Here is an 18,992-nt window from a genome sequence, read left to right as displayed (position 1 = left end):
TGGAGGCCATTTACCCGATATGCTATTCCATACATAACCCTATACTGTATACTTTATGAATCAATAAAAAATTTACAATTTTTAATTATAAACCTGTGTTTTCTATCAAAATTACTTCTTGCGTGAATTTTGGGACACCCTTTACCTTTATTCCCAATAGGGGCTTCTTAAGCTGTTTTTTTAAAACACATGAATAGATGATATACCATCCCCAGAAGATTGTCCTCTCACCTAGGAGGCATGTGAAAAAAGTTTCTTAAATAAAAATCAATAGGAACCTTTCTATGTACACTCAAAACTCTCTAGCTTACTTTCCCTCCTCTGATTACACTGATTATGCACACTATAGAAAATTTGATAAGCAGAAAAATTATAAAAAGCAGGAAACAAAATTTGCTATTATCTTACCACACAACATCAATCCCTGTCAATATTTTGGTATATTTCCTTCTAGTCCTTTCCTATGCATATGACAAATTTTATGTGAATCTATATTTTAATTTTAACATTTTAGTATATGTGAATCACATAATCACATAATTATAAGCTCTTCTTATAAAATTTTAATGGCTATACAAAATTCTATCATAAGTATTCCCTAAATATTACTTTTTGTTAATGATGTACTGCCCTCATTTGTGATCTTTCAGGTACTATAAACATGAAGCAAGTCTTTATACAAACTGTGTCTGGAGCTGACAAAATTTATTTAAAAACTGACATAAGACGAGCAATAGTACCTGATCACTTAACACAGCAGTAAGAGCTGTGATCTAGGCACTGTCTCAAGGGTATTGAGACTAATCCTCCACGTACTTACTGCAAATTTGCTGAGGATGTAAGCTCCAGCTCCAACTCCAATCCCAATGATGCTTTTCACACTGAATGAAACACAGAAATATTGATAGGGTTAACTCACTTGAAGGTAGCATGACAAATGGAAAAGAATACAACTGGGTTCAAATCCTGGCTCTGATGCTTATCAGATATAGAATTTGGTCAAATTTCTTTACTTTCTGAGCCTCAGTTCTCCATCTATAAAACAAAGATATGACCATTTACTTCTAAGTTGACTTTAAGGGTTAAAAGAAATGACTAAAATCTGGGTGGGAGTCATCCTTGACAGTTCACTTTCCTGTCACCTCCATGTCTAACCCACCAAGTCCAATAGAATCTACCTTCAAAGTATTTCCATCTGTGTCCTCCCTCCCACCCCCCGCCAATATTCAGTATCAAGCCTGATTGTTGTAATAGTTTAACTAGTCTCTCTGCTTTTTCTTTCATTTCATTTCTTTCCAACCCATTTTCTCCACAGCCAGAGTAATCCTTTTTAAAAAAATGCAAACAGCATTTTTGATGCTCAATTTACATATCTAGAGAGGTCATTTAAAAAGACCAAATTAGATTATCACTCTCCTGGTTAAAAGCCTTCAGTATTTTTTCTTTTGAATAAAATCCCAAATTCTTACCTGATCCGTGAGACCTATGTAATTTGGTCCTTGTCTATTTCTCAAATTTCACCACATGCCTTTTTCCCACTTGCTTACTTGGTCTAGGACTTTTGGACATAAAAATCCTTCTGTCTGAACTCTTCTTGTCCTGGCTCTCTGTCTATCCTCTAAGTCCGAGGCTAGACGATACCTTCTTAGAGAGGCATTCCCCAACTAGCCTTATCTATGTAGATCCTGATATTATTCTCTATCACAACACCCCCAGTGACTTCTACCGCTTTAGTTGTGATTATTTGTTTGCTTATTTTTTAATTATTTCCTCCACTAAGATGAAAGCGCCACAAGGGTAGTGCCTATGCTGTTTTGCTCATCATCATATTCCCTAGGTCCAGTCACATAGTAGAAAGTCCTTAAAAACTGTATGAGAGGTTCTGGCCGGGTGGCTCAGTTGGTTGGAGCATCATTCTGCGCACCAAAAGGTTGCCGGTTTGATCCCTGGTCGGTACATACAGGAAGCAACTGATCTCTCTCTCTCTCTCTCTCTCAAAAGAAATCAATAAAAACATACCCTTGTGTGAAAATTAAAAAGAACACACAAAGCAGTGTGAGAATGAACCTACCTTAAGTGAGTAAGAACAGGAGGAATCATTTCAGCTAGCTCATCCATTGTGGGGTACTGGTACCTGAAATCCAGAAGGATAACTTCTAAATTAGAATGCACCCAAGTTTTCCAATTACAAGAACAGCTAGAAAAGTACAGGGTTCTTAGATAAAACCATTTCCTTTACCAAAGGCTCAAAGGAGGTGATGTGGAGTCTGGAAATGATTGTGGCATGCTATGTGATTCCCTATGTCTGCCATGCTAAACAGAAGGTTAGAGAACCTACATGTTTCTATATCCTCAAGAGCAGTCTCTTGGATCAGAGGAAGCCATTTTGGAAAAGAACAGGCAATATGGCTCTCTCTCAGGGTATTTCCAAATCTCTAACAATCACTTCAATTGGGGTTCAGGTTCAGTATACTTCCAACAGTAAGAATCAATTCAAGAAGTAGCTCTTGGTCTGCTGCTTATTTCTAGGCAGCTAAAAACAAAAGTAAACAAAGCTTTACTGGGCCTAAGCATAGTCACAAATCGTGGACTCCTCATTATGAATGCTGTTTGTTTCACTTAGGCATAGGACAAGGTTCCTTTATTGCCTTCAAATTTGGTTCATGGTGTGAACCAATGGATTCTAAAATGATCAGGCATGCCCAGGAATGGATTCAGACTAGGAATCTGAGAAAAGTAGGGAGCACCTAGAGATTACAGAATCAAGGATCCTCTGCTTGAAACACAAACCAGCAATTTCAACCAGTGTGCCACAAGAATTTTTAAAACATGTAATACCTGACTATTTAGTCAGGGGCACTGACCTCGTTTCCCATTGATTGTCAAATAAAAAATTACAACAGCCAACACAATAATAGCCGTCCATTGTGACTAAATCAAAATTATACCTATTTTGCCCTGGCCGGTTTGGCTCAGTAGACAGAGGGTCGACCTGCGGACTAAAGGGTCCCAGGTTTGATTCTGGTCAAGGACACATGCTCAGGTTGTGGGCTCGATCCCCAGTGGGGAGTGTGCAGGAGGCAGCCAATCAATGATTCTCTCTCATCATTGATGTTTCTATCTCTCTCTTCCTCTTCCTACCTCTCTGAAATTAATAAAAATATATTTTAAAAAATTATACATATTTTTGGTAAGATCAATAAAAATATATATTTTTTGGTGTGCTGCAGAATTTTAGTAATTAGTTTATATGTGCCATGAGATTAAAAAGGTTGAAAATAGCTGCTTTAAGTGATGAAGTGCTTTTTAGCCATTTGTACAGAAAGTAAAAAAAAGGAGTGGGATCCAAGTCTTACTGGATATGAACTGGTCATTGGCCAATTTGTGTTTGAGAAACAGAATAGCTTAGACATAGTCAATAGCATGTATTCTGGAGCTAGACTACCTGGGTTAAATCCCTGCTCTGCTGTTTATCTGTTATAGAATCTCGGCCAAGTTACTTACTATCTCTAGGCCTTAGTTTCCTCACTTGTAAAATGGGAGTAATAGTAAACCTAACCCAGAGTGTTGTAAAATGACTTAATAAGTGTGAAGTAAAGCAGTGTCAGGAATACCGTTTAAGTACTATATAAGCGTTAGCCATTATTTGTCTGCAATGGTCAATTTCACTGGCAAAGGCAGCTCTGCAGATGAGTAAAGGGAGGGGGAAAGAATTAGCTTTCCACAGCTTGTGCTTTCACTGCTCTTCCCAAGGTCTTCTCCATAATCATACTGTGCAGGGAAGAGTTAGAGAGACTCTGGCTCTGCCACACAAAGCAGGTTTAGGATGAGGCTGAGAGCTCCAAGTCCAGTAAAAATGCACCTCTACCTGATAGGGCAGATTCTCAGAATAAATGGCTATACAGATATTCGAATTCCTGTCACCAGACGGGGAGGTAGAGTGGGGAATACTCTTCGGAAGCTCAGAGGGATCTGAGTTCGAGCCTAGGTAGTTGGGGAGGAACACAAAATGACAGATTTTAAATAGATGGAAAGGAACAGATAAAAGACAGTGAGAAATGGGCATTCCAGACACTTCTGCCTACCAATTACAGGAAGACAGGTTCCCATCTTGGAAAGCCATTCTGGAAATGGAAAAACATGCAGTTTTCTTCAACATATTATAAATAACAGTCCTCCCAGAGCAAGGAGAGGAAATATGAGAATAGTTGGTTGATAAGCATAACCTGTAGACTGTGCTAAAATCAGCTGGGAAGGGCCCTGTCCAGTGTGGCTCAGATGGTTGGGCTCTGTGCCGTAGACCAAAAGGATGCGGGTTTGATCCCCAGTTGGGGCACACGGGATGCAACCCATCAATGTTTCTCTCTCACATTGATGTTTCTCTCTCTCAAAAATCAACAAAAAATATATCCACATCCTCAAGTGAGGATTTAAAAATCCAGCTGGAATGCAGTCATTTGTTTTTCTGAGTGCATGTCTTCCAAAAGATCTTGCTCATGGCCTTACCCTGTTGGGAAAGAGGGTGCACCTTCCTGTTGGCCTGGGGCATCCACATGACAGACAGCAAAGTGCTGAGTGATCTCTTGCATATCTTCAAAGTTAAAGAACGCATTGAAGCAGGATTTATCTGCAAGAGTAAAAATGCTCATAAGTAACAGGCTTTCCATTTGTCCCCAACTTCCACTATTGGTCACAAAATTATGTATCATCATCCCCTTTCACTGCCTTTTAATCACTGACCTACCAAAAGGTGTCTGAACAATCTGTCTGATTCAAGCTGCCCTAAAAGCTAAATACCAGATATCTCAATGACTTGAAAATAATTAATTCTCAATACTTCACAATGTCTACAAAGTGGAAACCAATCCTGGTGCTGAACAAGATAATCTTATACCCATAGTGCTGTCATTTTTCATGTGCCTTATTCTTCAATCTTACAAAGAAACACTAATATAGTCCAAGAACTTGGCTAGAGTGAGTATCTTGGGCTGCTTACATTCATCATATGGGAGACTGTGAGCATTCATCTTGAAAAAGGTTGGGGTGAAGGGAGGGGCTACTGCTTCAATTGCCAACCTGTTAGTATAATGATTAAATCACTTCTCTATAAAAACTCTAGCTCTAGCCCTAACCGGTTTGGCTCAGTGGATAGAGCGTTGGCCTGCGGACTGAAGGGTCCCAGGTTCGATTCCGGTCAAGGGCATGTACCTTGGTTGTGGGCTCATCCCCAGTAGGGGGTGTGTAGGAGGCAGCTGATCGATGTTTCTCTCTCATCGATGTTTCTAACTCTCTATCCCTCTCCCTTCCTCTCTGTAAAAAAATCAATAAAATATATTTTTTTAAAAAACAAAAACAAAACAAAAAAAACTCTAGCTCTAGACTGTAGCCTCAAATGCAGACCACCTCTGAAAGCCAGAGAAATGAAAGAAAATATATAGAGAGACACTGTATGCCTGTGGCTGGGGCCAGAATCTTATACTACCATCTAGAAAAGTCCACTTAAAGTCACTGATGACAGGCCATAGCAAGAATACTTTTACCAATTCATTAAAGAATTCACCACAAAGTTAAATTCAAACCCTAGACTTTCTAACTTGAAATATGAAAAAAAAAAGAAGTATAGACTAAAAAACCCCTGACTTCAGTTTTACTTTCTTAACCAGTTCATCATATAACCTTAGTTCTTTAGTAAATCTGACAGAGGTGAGATATAATTCCAGTATCCCCCAAGTGCATTCAATGGGGAACTTGAATCCTGCCATTAATGTGAAGAGGGAAGGTAAAGGCAGAGAGAAGAAAACTTATGTTCTAATACAAGGATCTCTTATGTATATATTTAATATACAAAAATTAAATATTATAATACAAAGGAAAGATATAAAATCAAATACATACGATTGAGGCCAATGTCATGATATGTCAGAATAACTGGTCTGTTTCCCTTCGGTAGGCCTCTTATAGTAACGTGGACCATACCATGAGGAGTTTCTATATCATGTTCCTATAACAAGAGAATGTAAGGTCTCAGAAAAGGCAGAATGGACTTCCCAGGTTGCTGAAGTTTCACCATATCTGATTCACAGCTATTTCCCACTAGCTGGGGCAGGACACATCTCTGAACTATAAGCATACCAGAGAGATGCTATATTATACAGAATATTCCTACTTTCTAATTACTTTCAGATAAACATCAAATAAATAAATGAGAAAAATATATATCTTCTTGTCCACAAAGCTTACTTCCTTAAGTAGGGGAAATCAGGGATCTGTTGATAATATATTTGAAACTGGCTATGGAAAGATGGTCAACAAGTTGAGTAAGGAGCCAGTAAGACGTATGGTAAGCAAAACTAAGGACGCAGAAGATGTAAAGTTACTGGGTAAAAAGCCAGAGACTTCAGAACCTCTACTAGTAAATGTATGTTCAGCAACTGGTAAGCTCAGCAGACCTATGGGGTGTATGCCTAAATCTCTCCCCTTTCCTAGGAGCTGCCCTTCAGTGTCACCATGCATTACAGGAGTGGCTGTTGGCTGCCAGGTTTATAGACTGTAACCTTATGGCCACAACTAACTGGAGTCAGATGGGCATATGGTCCATGCTGGGTCAGCTTCCTTCCCTGGGAATTTGTAATTGGCACTAAGAGATTCCACCCTCGGCTTGGTTTTTCTCTAGAAAGAGATGTAAACTTGAGAGTTAATATCAGGCATTTTCACTGCTCTAATTCCTGGTTCTAGCTTAATTTCAGAGACATCCCTGGACTGTCTCTGTTTAAGCTAGTTTGAATGGGCATATTCCATGTACCCTAAAGGATCCTAACCAAAGCAATGAGTAAAGTTCAAGATTAGTCAGAGCAGAGCTGAGGAACTGAACAAAGCTGGAACAAAATGCAATCAGAGCTGCTAAGACCAGCACTAAGAGTGGTTGGGTGGGAAAAAAAGAGACTGTAGATAAGTTAACAAATTTACTCTAGTCTTCTTCAAAGTCTGTATCTTTCAAAAGTAAAAAATTACCATATTTAGCCTAGTGAAATTTTGCTGACAAAGTCATCCACACCTATCTCAGAAAGTCTTACAGTAGATAAGACAAGATTAACTCTGTCAATAAGAATCCCAACAAAGGCAAAGGGCTTCCAACTTAATTTCCCTTGTAATAATGAATCTCATCGGAGTGTTGGTTTCTTCTCTGATGTAGGGCACAGAACAATCTTAGGCTAAGTGATGAGCAATGTATCTCAAATCATAGGCCCCAGGCTAGAGCAGATATTTCTATCAAATCAAACCATGAGTGACTCAATAGCCCTGTTATTCTCTACTATTACTACCTCCTATTCAAAGGATTGAAAAGGGGAAGAAATGAAGGAGAGAATCAGGTACTGTGCACTAACTGGCTATGAAATAAAATATAGGGTTTGAATGGAAGGAATCCTATCTAATAAAGAGGTAATATGCAAACTGACCATCACTCCAACACACAAGATGGCCGCCCCCATTTCACACAAGATGGCTGGCAGGGAGGGCAGCTGGGGGGGACCAGGCCTACAGGGGAGGGCAGCTGCGGGCGACCAGGCCTGCAGGGGAGGGCAGTTGGGGGTGACCAGGCCGGCAGGGGAGGGCAGTTAGGGGTGACCAGGCCAGCAGGGGAGCAGTTAGGCATTGATCAGGCTGGCAGGGGAGTGGTTAGGGGGTGATCAGGCAGGCAGGCAGGCGGTTGGGAGCCAGCAGTCCTGGATTGTGAGAGGGATCCCAGATTGGAGAGGGTGCAGGCTGGGCTGAGGGACACACACCACCCCCGTGCATGAATTTCATGCACTGGGCCTCTAGTAAAAGATAAATTCCTGTTACTGTATAAGCATTTCTCTTGTAGTCATGTCAGACTTACTGAGGAACTCCCTCCACCACAATCAGGCTCATTCATTAAACAACAATTTATTGAACTCCTACTTCCAGAAGGACTGAGCTCTGGGGATAAAACAGTGAATGAGAGAGACAGAGTCTCTGCTGTCACAGAGAGATTATGTTCTAGCAGGAAGGCAGACAATAAACACACAAATCAACTGACCCATAATAATAGCTTGTGATAAATGCTATGAAAGAAATAAACAAGATGGTATGATAGAAAATTGAGAAGGAAGACATTAACTCTATTAGCAGTCAGGATAGTATAAACTAAATCACAGAAATGTGATTTCAGACACACCAGAACGGCAAAACTTTTAAAGTTAGATAATGCCAAGTGTTGGCCAACATGTAGAGAACTAAGTCTCATACACTGTTGGTGGGCATGTAAACTGGACCAGCTACTCTGGTAAACAATTGAGTAATTTCTAGTAAATTTTAGAGGTGTCTACCCTATAGCAGTTTTACTTTTAGGTATAATCTTAAAGAAATTCTCAAATATGGTCAGACATATACAGAAATATACATTGAAGCCTTATTAATAATGTAAAAAAAATTGAAAACAGCCTAAATATTCATCAATAGGGAAACTGAGAAATGAATTATGACATATTCATATAATAAAATACAGATAAAAATGAACTAGAACTATGAGCATTAATACATAGAGAAATCTTAAAAACACAATGCTGAATAGAAATGCAGAAAGTTATGTGTATAATATACCACAGGTTTTTAAAAAAGAAGCACTAAATAGATTATATATTTAAAGTGTAAGAACTTGGAGGAGAAGGAATGGCACTAACATTAGGACTTGTTTCTTCCTGAGAGAGGATAGATTTTAAAAGGGAACCCAAGGAAGCTTTGCTCTCTCTGTCATTTTATTTTTTGAGAGAAAGAAATAATAAAGAGGGAGAGCAATGCAGGCCCCTACCAGATGGGTGACACTACAGGAGAAACCAAATTGAAGAGAATGTGCAACAATTTGTCATTCTGACAATCTGGTTGCTGGAGACTTCCTTCCGTCATATCTTCCTTCAGTAGAGTCTTGTTTAAATATTCTCATTTGGCCTCAGCTGTACTACTGAGACCGGAGGGAAAAACCGGTTTACACTTTGGCCCTTAGGTTAGCAGACCTCCTGAGGCCAGGTAATTGATGGGGATAGTGTGTGTGTGTAGGGGGACAGTGGGGGACGGTGTGGAATGGGATGGGGGATAGTGAACTGTGAAGGAAGTTCAGAAGAATGATGAAAAGGGAGATATAACAGATGGGTTAAAAGTAGGTTGAGGGAATGGGGCAAAGTAACTACTTTTTCATCATTTGATAATCTAGATGAAATTCAGAGTTAAAATTGACTAACAAAATTTAACTTTTTAGGGAGACTTCAGCTCCTACCTTCCATAATATACCCTCTAATTGTGTAATGACCAAAGTATCAAAGGGTCAAGAGTGCTTGAGCAATTCATATAGTTTCTCTTCATTTCAAAGTTTGTGAATGTAAATGGTATTAGAACAAAGAATATAAAAAGGAGATACTCACCTCCCTACAGACTTCTATATGTAGCCTTTGTGGCCTTGTGAGTAAAGAGCTTGAAGTCTCCATCTAAAGATGAGTGTGCAGAGACCCTGGCTACAGAGCTGACTCAATAGACAGGCCATTTAGAGGTGAAGCTGCCAACACCTTTCCACTTCAGTCATATCATGTGTTCCACAGGCTGTTTCTGCAGTTCCCTCACCCTGCACCCTAGTATTCTACAGGATATGACTACACAATGAGTCTGTGCTCAAGGGCATAGCCCAGGTAGCATCTAATAGGCTCTGGTCATAGAGCTTTTCCAGTATTCTCTGATTATTTACTATTTCCAAGGTTATGTACTTGACCCTTTATTCTCCAGGCTTATAAAACAACCTGAAATCATATTGGTCCCCAACACACTTCTCCATCCTAGACTGTCTTCCTCTTAATCAAAGATGTAGTTTAAGAGTCTTTTTAAAGAATTTAAACATTTAGGATATTACCATTATTGAATAATAATTAACTTTCACTTTTTTTTCTGAGTCATCTTCCTTCAGCTAAATGTGCTATCACCAGAACTATACAATCTGACTTATCATATCTCTCTGAACTCAGTTAAATTTTCATCACTTCATGCCTGTTAGTACTTCTTCCTCTCTCTGGCCAGTCTGAAAGAGGTTAGGTAAACTTGTATGACAACATACTCTTGGAAATGTCAACGTTTTTATTATATGAAATTTTCTTCTGCATCTAGTAAGCAGTTAATATTTGAGCCTTTGGTATAGTTTTTATTATTATATAGGAATTTTTGATGTAATACTCCCACCATTACCTTATCTCTGTGTAGTGGTATAAAGTTCATTTGCTCATTTAATCCCCTAGTAAAGAACTGGCCTCCACAATTACTTAGTCAGCCTTCTACCTATCAGAACACATTTTTCTTTTTAAAGTTCTACATTACATTTTCTCTGACTCTATCCTCAGTTTTCTCCCCTCTTACTCTTATATCTTTCAGCCTAGTTCAATCAACACCCATTCAGACATCTTTTATTTTTCAACTACCCATACTCTCAACCTCATAAATCATGCTCTTCATCTGGAAGCTTCTCTTGCAATATGTCAACATAAAATCTATCTTTTCCTCCTTCAAAGCCAACTCTAATACCTTTTTCACATAGTCTTTGATGACAATAAGAAGAAAAAGAGTGAATGACGATTTAACCCACACACAATAGCCCAGAACACCTTCAGAACATGGACTCTCTAGGAAAGTGCAGGTGGAAGGGGTCCAGGTATATGCATGTGCCCCCCCCAACCCCCGCCATGACCTGACCCATCTAAGCCAATACGTCTTCCCTGACCTTTTCCCTAGAATTATAGGTAAAGATGTTCTCTTCCCAGTAAGGTTGCTAAGCTAGATAAATGTGAGTTTGAGGCAGATGGCAGCCATCAAGCCCATGATGAAACAGAGCTTGTCAGAGAAATAAATCCTCTAGTGACAGGAGAAAAGGGAACTGAGATTGGGAGTGGTGATTATTAAAAAATTAAACTCGTTTTTTTCTATAAAATTCTTTTTTCCCCTCCAATTGAGAATAAAGTCACATATATCCTTAAAACTTAATAATCAACCTTTCCCTCACTCCCCCAAAACCAACAAAAGGTGGAGGGCATCTCAAGGGGAGGAACTATGAACAGAGGCCATTATGAAAGGAAAACTGCAGAGCAGAAGTAGGGGTAGATCAGTAATAATTCCAGTTTTCTTGGGGGTGTGTGGGGCATACAAAGGGAAGCAATGGCCAATAAGTGGACTGGAACCACATTTGCATCCTTCAAGGCCAGGGGAGGAGCATGTAACTACTGATCAAAATCTGTAACAGATTGCAGCAGATGGCTGAATCCCAGCTGTCTCCAAACACCTCTTTTCTATGGAAGGAATGTTCAGGATATTTATTTCACTTAATCTTATTTTTGTAACAATCCCATTCAACAAGTAATTGGGAAGAGTTTAAAACTGTTTAAAACCCTTTAGAAGAGGCTGGTCACATACATTTGAATTATGGTACTAAAAACCATTTCTCACACTTGGGTTCCATAAATCAGTCCTCTAAAGAGCTATAGCATTTAAAAAAAATTATTTTCTTACCTATTGGGCTATCTCCTTTTTAAAAAAATACACTTTTATTGATTTCAGAGAGAGGAAAGGTGAGGGAGAGAGATAGAAACATCAATAATGAGAGAGAGCCCTAACCAGTTTGGCTCAGTGGATAGAGCGTCGGTCTGTGGACTGAAGGGTCACAGGTTCAATTCCAGTCAAGGGCATGTACCTTGGTTGCGGGCACATCCCCAGTAGGGAGTGTGCAGGAGGCAGCTGATCGATGTTTCTTTCTCATCGATGTTTCTAACTCTCTATCCCTTTCCCTCTCCCTTCCTCTCTGTAAAAAGTAAATAAAATATATTTTAAAAAAATAATAATAATGAGAGAGAATCACTGACCGGCTGCCTCCTGCATGCCCCCTTCTGGGGATCAAGCCGGCAACCTGGGCATGTGCCCTTGACTAGAATCGAACCTGGGACCCCTTCAGTCCGCAGGCCAATGAGGAGCTACTGTATTTTTTAAAATATGTTTTTAAAATTGATTTTAGAGAGAGAAGAAGGGAGAGGAAGAGAGAAACATCCATCAGTTGCCTCCCTGGGCATGTGGCCCGACCCAGAATCGAACCAGCAACCTTTCAGTACACTGGATGACACTCAACCAATCAGTCACACCAACCAAGGCTAAAGAGCTACTGCATTTAAACAGCCAGCATGAAATTATTCAGCCATTGGCCTGCCTGGATTATCCTAGGAGCAAGAACTCCATTCTCTTCTATGAGAATGATATATCCTGGCAGACAGCAGCTTTTCACTCTCCATTAATATTTATTGAGTAACCCTCTGGTGGAAGTCGGAGGCAATTTGACAAGATATGCCAAGAGCCTTAGATATGCTCATTCCAAAAATTAATCTAAGGAAATAACTCAAAGTGTGGATGAAATTTATGCACTAAAATGTTCAGTGAAGATATCATAAGCAATCTAATTCCAAAAATGATGAAATACTTATGTCATGGCATAGCTATATGATTAAATAACAGGTAGCCATTAGAAATTTTTATGAGTTTAAAACTATGGAAATGAGATTGCGTTCTATTATTAAGTCAGAGAAGAGGATACAAAATTGTATATCCAGTATAACCAACTAAAGAAATTTAAAAATTAATTATTTTAATATTACGTATACACATATATTTCAACACTATATTAACAGGGTTGTCCCTGAGTTATAGAATTATGAGTTTTTCCCCAACTACTTTCTAATTCTAATTCTCTGCTTTCCAAATATTCAACTATGAGCATGTACTCTTTTGATAACCAGAATGAAAAAGTAAAAACTGGAAAGAAATATAATAGAATATGGTTATCTCTAGGTAATAGGATAACAGGTAATCTTTATTTTTATACTTTTTTGAATTTTCTAAATTTGTTTCTGATCATACACAGGATAAGTGTTATTTTCTTTAAAGCAATATCATATACACAGAAGCAACAGCATTTGTTTCAGCTCTAATTCCAAGCTTTAAAACAGTCTCACAAGGAGAAGAGAATTAAGCAACACTGAAGTAGATAAACTGACACTAAGCCTGCTGATTCATTGTTCCAAATGGCAATAGGCTCATTTCTCTTTTCTCATCAATTCTAAGCATGTCACCTCTAATCACCCATTTCTTCATTACTGTAATACACAAATATAACTGCTGTTTGTCTCAGAGAAGCTACAGAGCAATGAAATCACTTGGGACAATCGAAGAACCAAGAGAAATGGTACACTTTTAATTAAATTTTCAGTTATTGAAAAAACACACACAAACAAACACCTAGTTGATTAGTAAGGAAAAATCGGTTCAGACTGAAGTTATGAGCTTAATTGATGATGCCAAGATAACTTCCTGGGATATCATCAAAGATTCCTTTAAGATTTTTGAGGCAAGGCAGATCAGAAGAAGCCCACAGTTATGCTAATAGACAACACCAATGCCAAGGTTGAATACCTTTCCATTTAGTGACAATGCCAGCTTTATAGACTTGTTCTGCTTTGTCTCTTAAGAACGCCCAATGGTTTCTGAGAAGCCTTCAGGCAAATTAGGCACTCTAGACTTCCCACATCACAGTTCCCAACTCCTCGGCCTTCCTTTAATCAGCCTGTTGCTAGACTCCTGACCTAGCTGCCACTAGTCTCCAGAACCTCACATAATCCTTTAACAAAGAGACAGATGAGAATGGTGGTAGGAGAGCATTCCTGAGTTCTGGAAGGAGGAAAAGAGCCTATGTTTTTTTCTTTTTTAAAACACAAAGAAGCTGTACATTAAAACACCAGTGACACACACTTGCCACCATTCTATTTGTATCAGAAATGAATTAAAAGTTGTATTTCATAAGGCCAGAACATGTTACTAAAGCTCCACCCAAAATATCAAGATCTTTTTAAGACTTAATATTAAAAAGTGATTTATATTTCTAAAACTCAATTTCATTTATATCTAAGTATATGTATGCATTAAAAAATCCTAAAGGCTATATTCTAAAATATTAGCACCGGTGAAAAAACAAGTGATATTTATTTATTTACTTTTTGGTATTTTTAAAATCTATTTTGCAATGAGCTTGTAAGTTTTTATATTCCAATGTTCTCTTTTGGGGAGGGGATATCCAATTTGATGAAAATAAATGCTTCCAAACTTTTTGGAAGGAGTTTACAAATACTATTTCTGGAATTCCTCACTTTGAATTTTACTGTCCCTCTCTCAAATGATTTCCTTCTAGGTAAATTATATCAAATATTAACAGCAATCAAGTTCAACAGGTTCAATCTAGGATCCAAACCATAGATGAAATTAGGCAAAATTAAAAACACTAAACCCGCCAGAACCGGTTTGGCTCAGTGGATAGAGCGTCGGCCTGCGGACTCAAGGGCCCCAGGTTCGATTCCGGTCAAGGGCATGTACCTTGGTTGCGGGCACATCCCCGGTGGGGAGTGTGCAGGAGGCAGCTGATCAATGTTTCTCTCTCATTGATGTTTCTGGCTCTCTATCCCTCTCCCTTTCTCTCTGTGGAAAATCAATAAAATATATTAAAAAATAAATAAATAAAAATAAAATAAAAACACTAAACCCAAACTTGACTGCTACCATCTATTAAAAAATAATATGACTTCTTGTTTTTGAGTAAAGGAATATAGCAAATGATTTCCTACCAGTACTAGGTTGATTACGTTGTATATATAAAGTAACAAATAGTCACACTAAGAGGTATTTCACACTAGGATTCAGAAATCTATAACAACACAATGAGCACACTGCCCCTTACAAAGTGAGTCTCATGTATCCTGCCAAGGAACCTCAGCTTTCCATACCATTCAACTCCTTATAACATCTCAGCTTTGGACATTTCCAGGTGGGAAAGAACAGGCAATGGATTCAGGAAGAATGGGGTTTTTCAACCCCAACTTACTACCTTGTGCCCAGCTCAACCATAGAGCCACACGACCCATGAACCAGGAGGTCATGGTTCCATTCCCAGTCAGGGCCCATGCCTGGGTTTTAGGATCCATCCCCAGGAGGAGGCAACCGATCCATGTTTCTTTCTCATCATTGATGTTTCTATCTCTTTGCCCCTCTCCCTTCCTCTCATTGAAATCAATAAAAACATATTTAAACACACACACACACACACCTTGTGATATTGTTCCAAGAACTGGAGATGACATATTTAATATCTATAATAGTTACTCTGTAAATTATGATATAACTGGTTTGCCTATGAGATAAATATTAGTCCTTCCTTTTGATGCTAATGCTATAGATTTCACTACAGTTAACATAAAATGAATATCTGAAAATAACTGTTTGCCTCTGGGTATATGGGTTGGTGAAATCCTGCAAGCAAGGAAGTTGGTTTCCCAACACCTTCCTTTTCTGCCTAGTACCCTGTGAGTCTACTTCACGCTGCTTCTGACAGCCACTGCTCTGACACCATCCCCAAAACAGGAGCCGGACTGCATGGGCTTATAAGATACCCATTTCCGTGTACTCATTCCTTCCTCCCATTTCTTTCAGGGCCTGTCAATAGATAAAGTAGACGGATCAAGAGTTGCTGGTTCATTTCATTAATTTTTAAATTGGCAATAGAGTTACAGGGGGAAAAACTAACCAAACAAAAAAATAGACTAGGAAGAGAACAGTATCATTTAAGAAAATACTAATGAGTCAGGTTGAATTTTGTATTTCTAAATATAAAGCTAATAGAAACCTACATTTAGTATTAATAACACTTGTCTTTTTTTTTTTTTTTTAAGGAAAAGATTTTTGTTAAGTTTCCCCTCCAAACTACCCTTCCCCCATCTTTTCTGCAGTGAGGTGACAACCCTCCATTTGACACCTGTGACTGGGGTTTCCAGTACCATTTGATGAAAGGAGATCTTAATCACACAGACACAGTAACCTAGAACCATAAAAACAGGCCCTGGCAGGCAAATTTTGAATATAATAGCAAATTATTTTAAATAAGTTTGGTATAATAACTAAAAGAACACGAAGGAGCCGTGACTGCTATGAAGAGAGATCCACTTCTACAAGACCACCAGCACAGGGAGGGAAGCACTGCAGAAAACCTGTACACAGACCTCCTTGGTGCTTGTACAGTCCTTACCTGACAGTCAAAGTCCTGGAAGTTTCGTGTACCATTCTGTCAACAGAAGGCAGAAAACACAGTCAGTTTCCCCATGTGGCTTCCCCAAATGTGCAGCAAATTCAGTTCACAGTGAAAGGAGTGCATGTGTAGTGTACTGGTTGCCATAAACTAAAATGGTTCTTCTCATAAAAAGTCTTCAGAGGCAGGATGGGTTCCTAACATGTGTTAGTAAAAGTTGAGTTTTTAGAGGTGAGATTATACCTTGGTGGACTTCCTAAGAATCTATCCTATATAATAAACGGGTAATATGCAAATTGACCCTAATGGCAGAACGACTGCTCACTATGACGCACACTGACCACCAGGGGGCAGACGCTCAACACAGGAGCTGTCCCCTAGTGGTCAGTGCACTCCCACTGGGGAAGCTTCTCTCAGCCACAAGCCGGGCTGACAGCTGCGAATGCAGCGGTGGTGGCAGGAGCCTCTTCTGCCTCCTCGGCAGCACTATGGATGTCTGACTGCGGCTTAGGCTCACTCTCCGGGGAGCAGGCTTAAGCTGCAGTCGGACATCCCCTGAGGGCTCCCGGGCTGCCAGAGGGAGGTCTGACTGCCAGCTTAGGTCTGATTCCCCAGGGAGCAGGCCTCAGCCTGCAGGTGTACATCCCCCGAGGGGTCCCGGACTGTGAGAGTGCACAGGCCGGGCTGAGGGACCCCCCTGAGTGCACAAATTTTCATGCACTGGGCATCTAGTATACATATAAAAGCCTAATATGCAAATAGACCGAACTGTGGAACAACTGAACAACCGGTCACTGTAACGTGCACTGACCACCATGGGGCATGCACAGAACATGGCGGGCATCGGTAGCAGGCGGCAGAGTGTGGAACATGGTGGGCGTTGGCCGCGGAGGGATGGTAGAGCAGGTGAGCAGGGGTGCCAGACCAAGGTGGGGTGCCAGTCGCTGTCATAGGGGTGAACATCTGGTGTTTACTGAAAATTCTTTGCTCCTGCACGCTGCGATCCTGCCCAGCATTCGCACCTGCCGCTGGTGCTGGCCCTGCTCGCACCCACTGCCAGAGCCGGAGCCACCACTCACACCTGCTGCCGGCGCCAGGCCCCGATTGCTCGGGGCTGTCAGCAGGTGCAAGTGCGGCTGCCGGCCCCATTGCCTTTCAGGGCTTCTCCACCTCCCCCTGCTCCTGAGGGACAATCGGGGCAGCAGCCGCCGCTCGCACCTGCTGACAACACCGGTCCTGCTTGTACCTGCTGCTGGCGCAGGCCCCAATTGCTCCACGCCATCAGCAGGTGCAAGCGGGGCTGGTGCCATCAGCACATGGGAGCAGCAGTGGTGGCAGGAGCAGGGCTGCAGGCAGATAGGGGACAGGGGGCCTTGGAGGGAGGGGCCGGGTGTGGAAGATGGGCTGAGACCCGCCCCTGTGCCCACCGCAGCCTCGCGGCCCACAGTTCCTTTCAAGGTGCACAAATTCGTGCACTGGGCCCCTAGTATAAAAGAAAGCAGCCTGCTTTCCCAGTAAAGCTTGTAACTTCTTGCCTCTCTATCTAAGAAGAGCAGTGAGAACTTGTAGGAAGAGGGTAAGACATGGATCAGAGTCTGACAGCAAACTTATAACTCACCAAGGAGCACCTGGGAGGAAAGGAGTTCCTGAGAGGAATAAGGAAGGCAGTAGTGCCTAGAACCAGGAATTAAAGAAAGGATTAAGGAGAGAACAAAGATATAGATGGATTGGAAATGGAAGATTTGAAATTGAATGAGGAAGAAAGTGTCACTGGAGGGAAAGAAAAACAAAACAGGATTCCTAATACACTGACCTATCTGTTGCATTCCATAAAACTGCTGATAGGAAAAAGGACACCTCACTGAATCATTTAAAAAGCAGAACATAGTCAAAAGACCGAAGGAGAATTCACCAACCTTCTAAAAAGAGATTATATCACAGTAACGTTTGATTTAAAAAAAAAAAGTCAATGGGAATGACTCAGAGGCATTTTTGTAGCATTTTAGATGCCAGAGTCCAAGAGTATGACATCTACACTAATAAAAGAGAAACATGGTAATTGGCGTACGACCGCTACCCTTTTCATTGGCTAATCAGTGAGTATATGCAAATTAACTGTCAGCCAAGATGGCGGCCGGCAGCCAGGCACTGAAGCGAGCAGGGAGGCTTGCTTGCTGCAGACTCCAACGTTCCCCGCCTAACTTGCCAGCCTCTCAGTTGCAACTCTAAGCAACTATATACTATGTTGCAAATAAGAAGCTAAACAAAACCCCAGAAAAGGGCTTCCATTCAGCCGGGCTCGGACCACAACATTGTATCTATGTTTTCAGCAGCAAGGCCCCAGAGCTAAAGCTGGCCAAAAAAAAAAAAAAAAAGAAAAAAAGGAGCGGTTGGGAGCTTCAGTCAACAACCGCCAGCCTGAAAGCAGCCCTCAGCCCCTCACCCAGACTGACCAGGCACCCAGGCCTCAGAGCTAAAGCTGGCCCAAAAAAAAAAAAAAAAAAAGAGAAGAAAACAAGGAGCAGTTGGAAGCTTTAGTCACTCGCCAGCCGGAAAACAGCCCTCAGCCCCTCACCCAGACAGGCCAGGTACCCCAGTGGGGACCCCCACCCTGATCCAGGACACCCTTCAGGGCAAACCAGCCAGCCCCCACCCATGCACCAGGCCTCTATCCTATATAGTAAAAGGGTAATAGGCCTCCCAGCACCGGGATCAGCGGAGCAGCGAGGCTCCCGGCACCGGGATCAGCGTGACAGGGGGCAGCGCCCAAACCCCCTGATCGCCCTGCAGCTCTGTGTGTGACAGGGGGCAGCGCCCAAAACCCCTGATCGCCCTG

The 18,992-nt window shown here is 40.9% G+C and overlaps 1 protein-coding gene across 1 annotated transcript in view; it reads right to left on the bottom strand.

The window, feature by feature from the left end:
- The window catches only part of NDRG3 (NDRG family member 3), a 73,566-nt gene that overhangs the window by 34,216 nt on the left and 20,358 nt on the right, over positions 1-18,992 (bottom strand). The window contains 5 exon segments of the mRNA XM_005868470.2: positions 821-881; positions 2,072-2,134; positions 4,507-4,627; positions 5,896-6,001; positions 16,157-16,192. Coding sequence (XP_005868532.1) covers positions 821-881; positions 2,072-2,134; positions 4,507-4,627; positions 5,896-6,001; positions 16,157-16,192 — 387 coding nt within the window.

This window comes from Myotis brandtii, unplaced genomic scaffold, assembly GCF_000412655.1.
Source record: "Myotis brandtii unplaced genomic scaffold, ASM41265v1 scaffold27, whole genome shotgun sequence".
Classification (NCBI taxonomy): Eukaryota; Metazoa; Chordata; class Mammalia; order Chiroptera; family Vespertilionidae; genus Myotis; species Myotis brandtii.
This window is presented reverse-complemented; position numbering and strand designations above follow the sequence as displayed.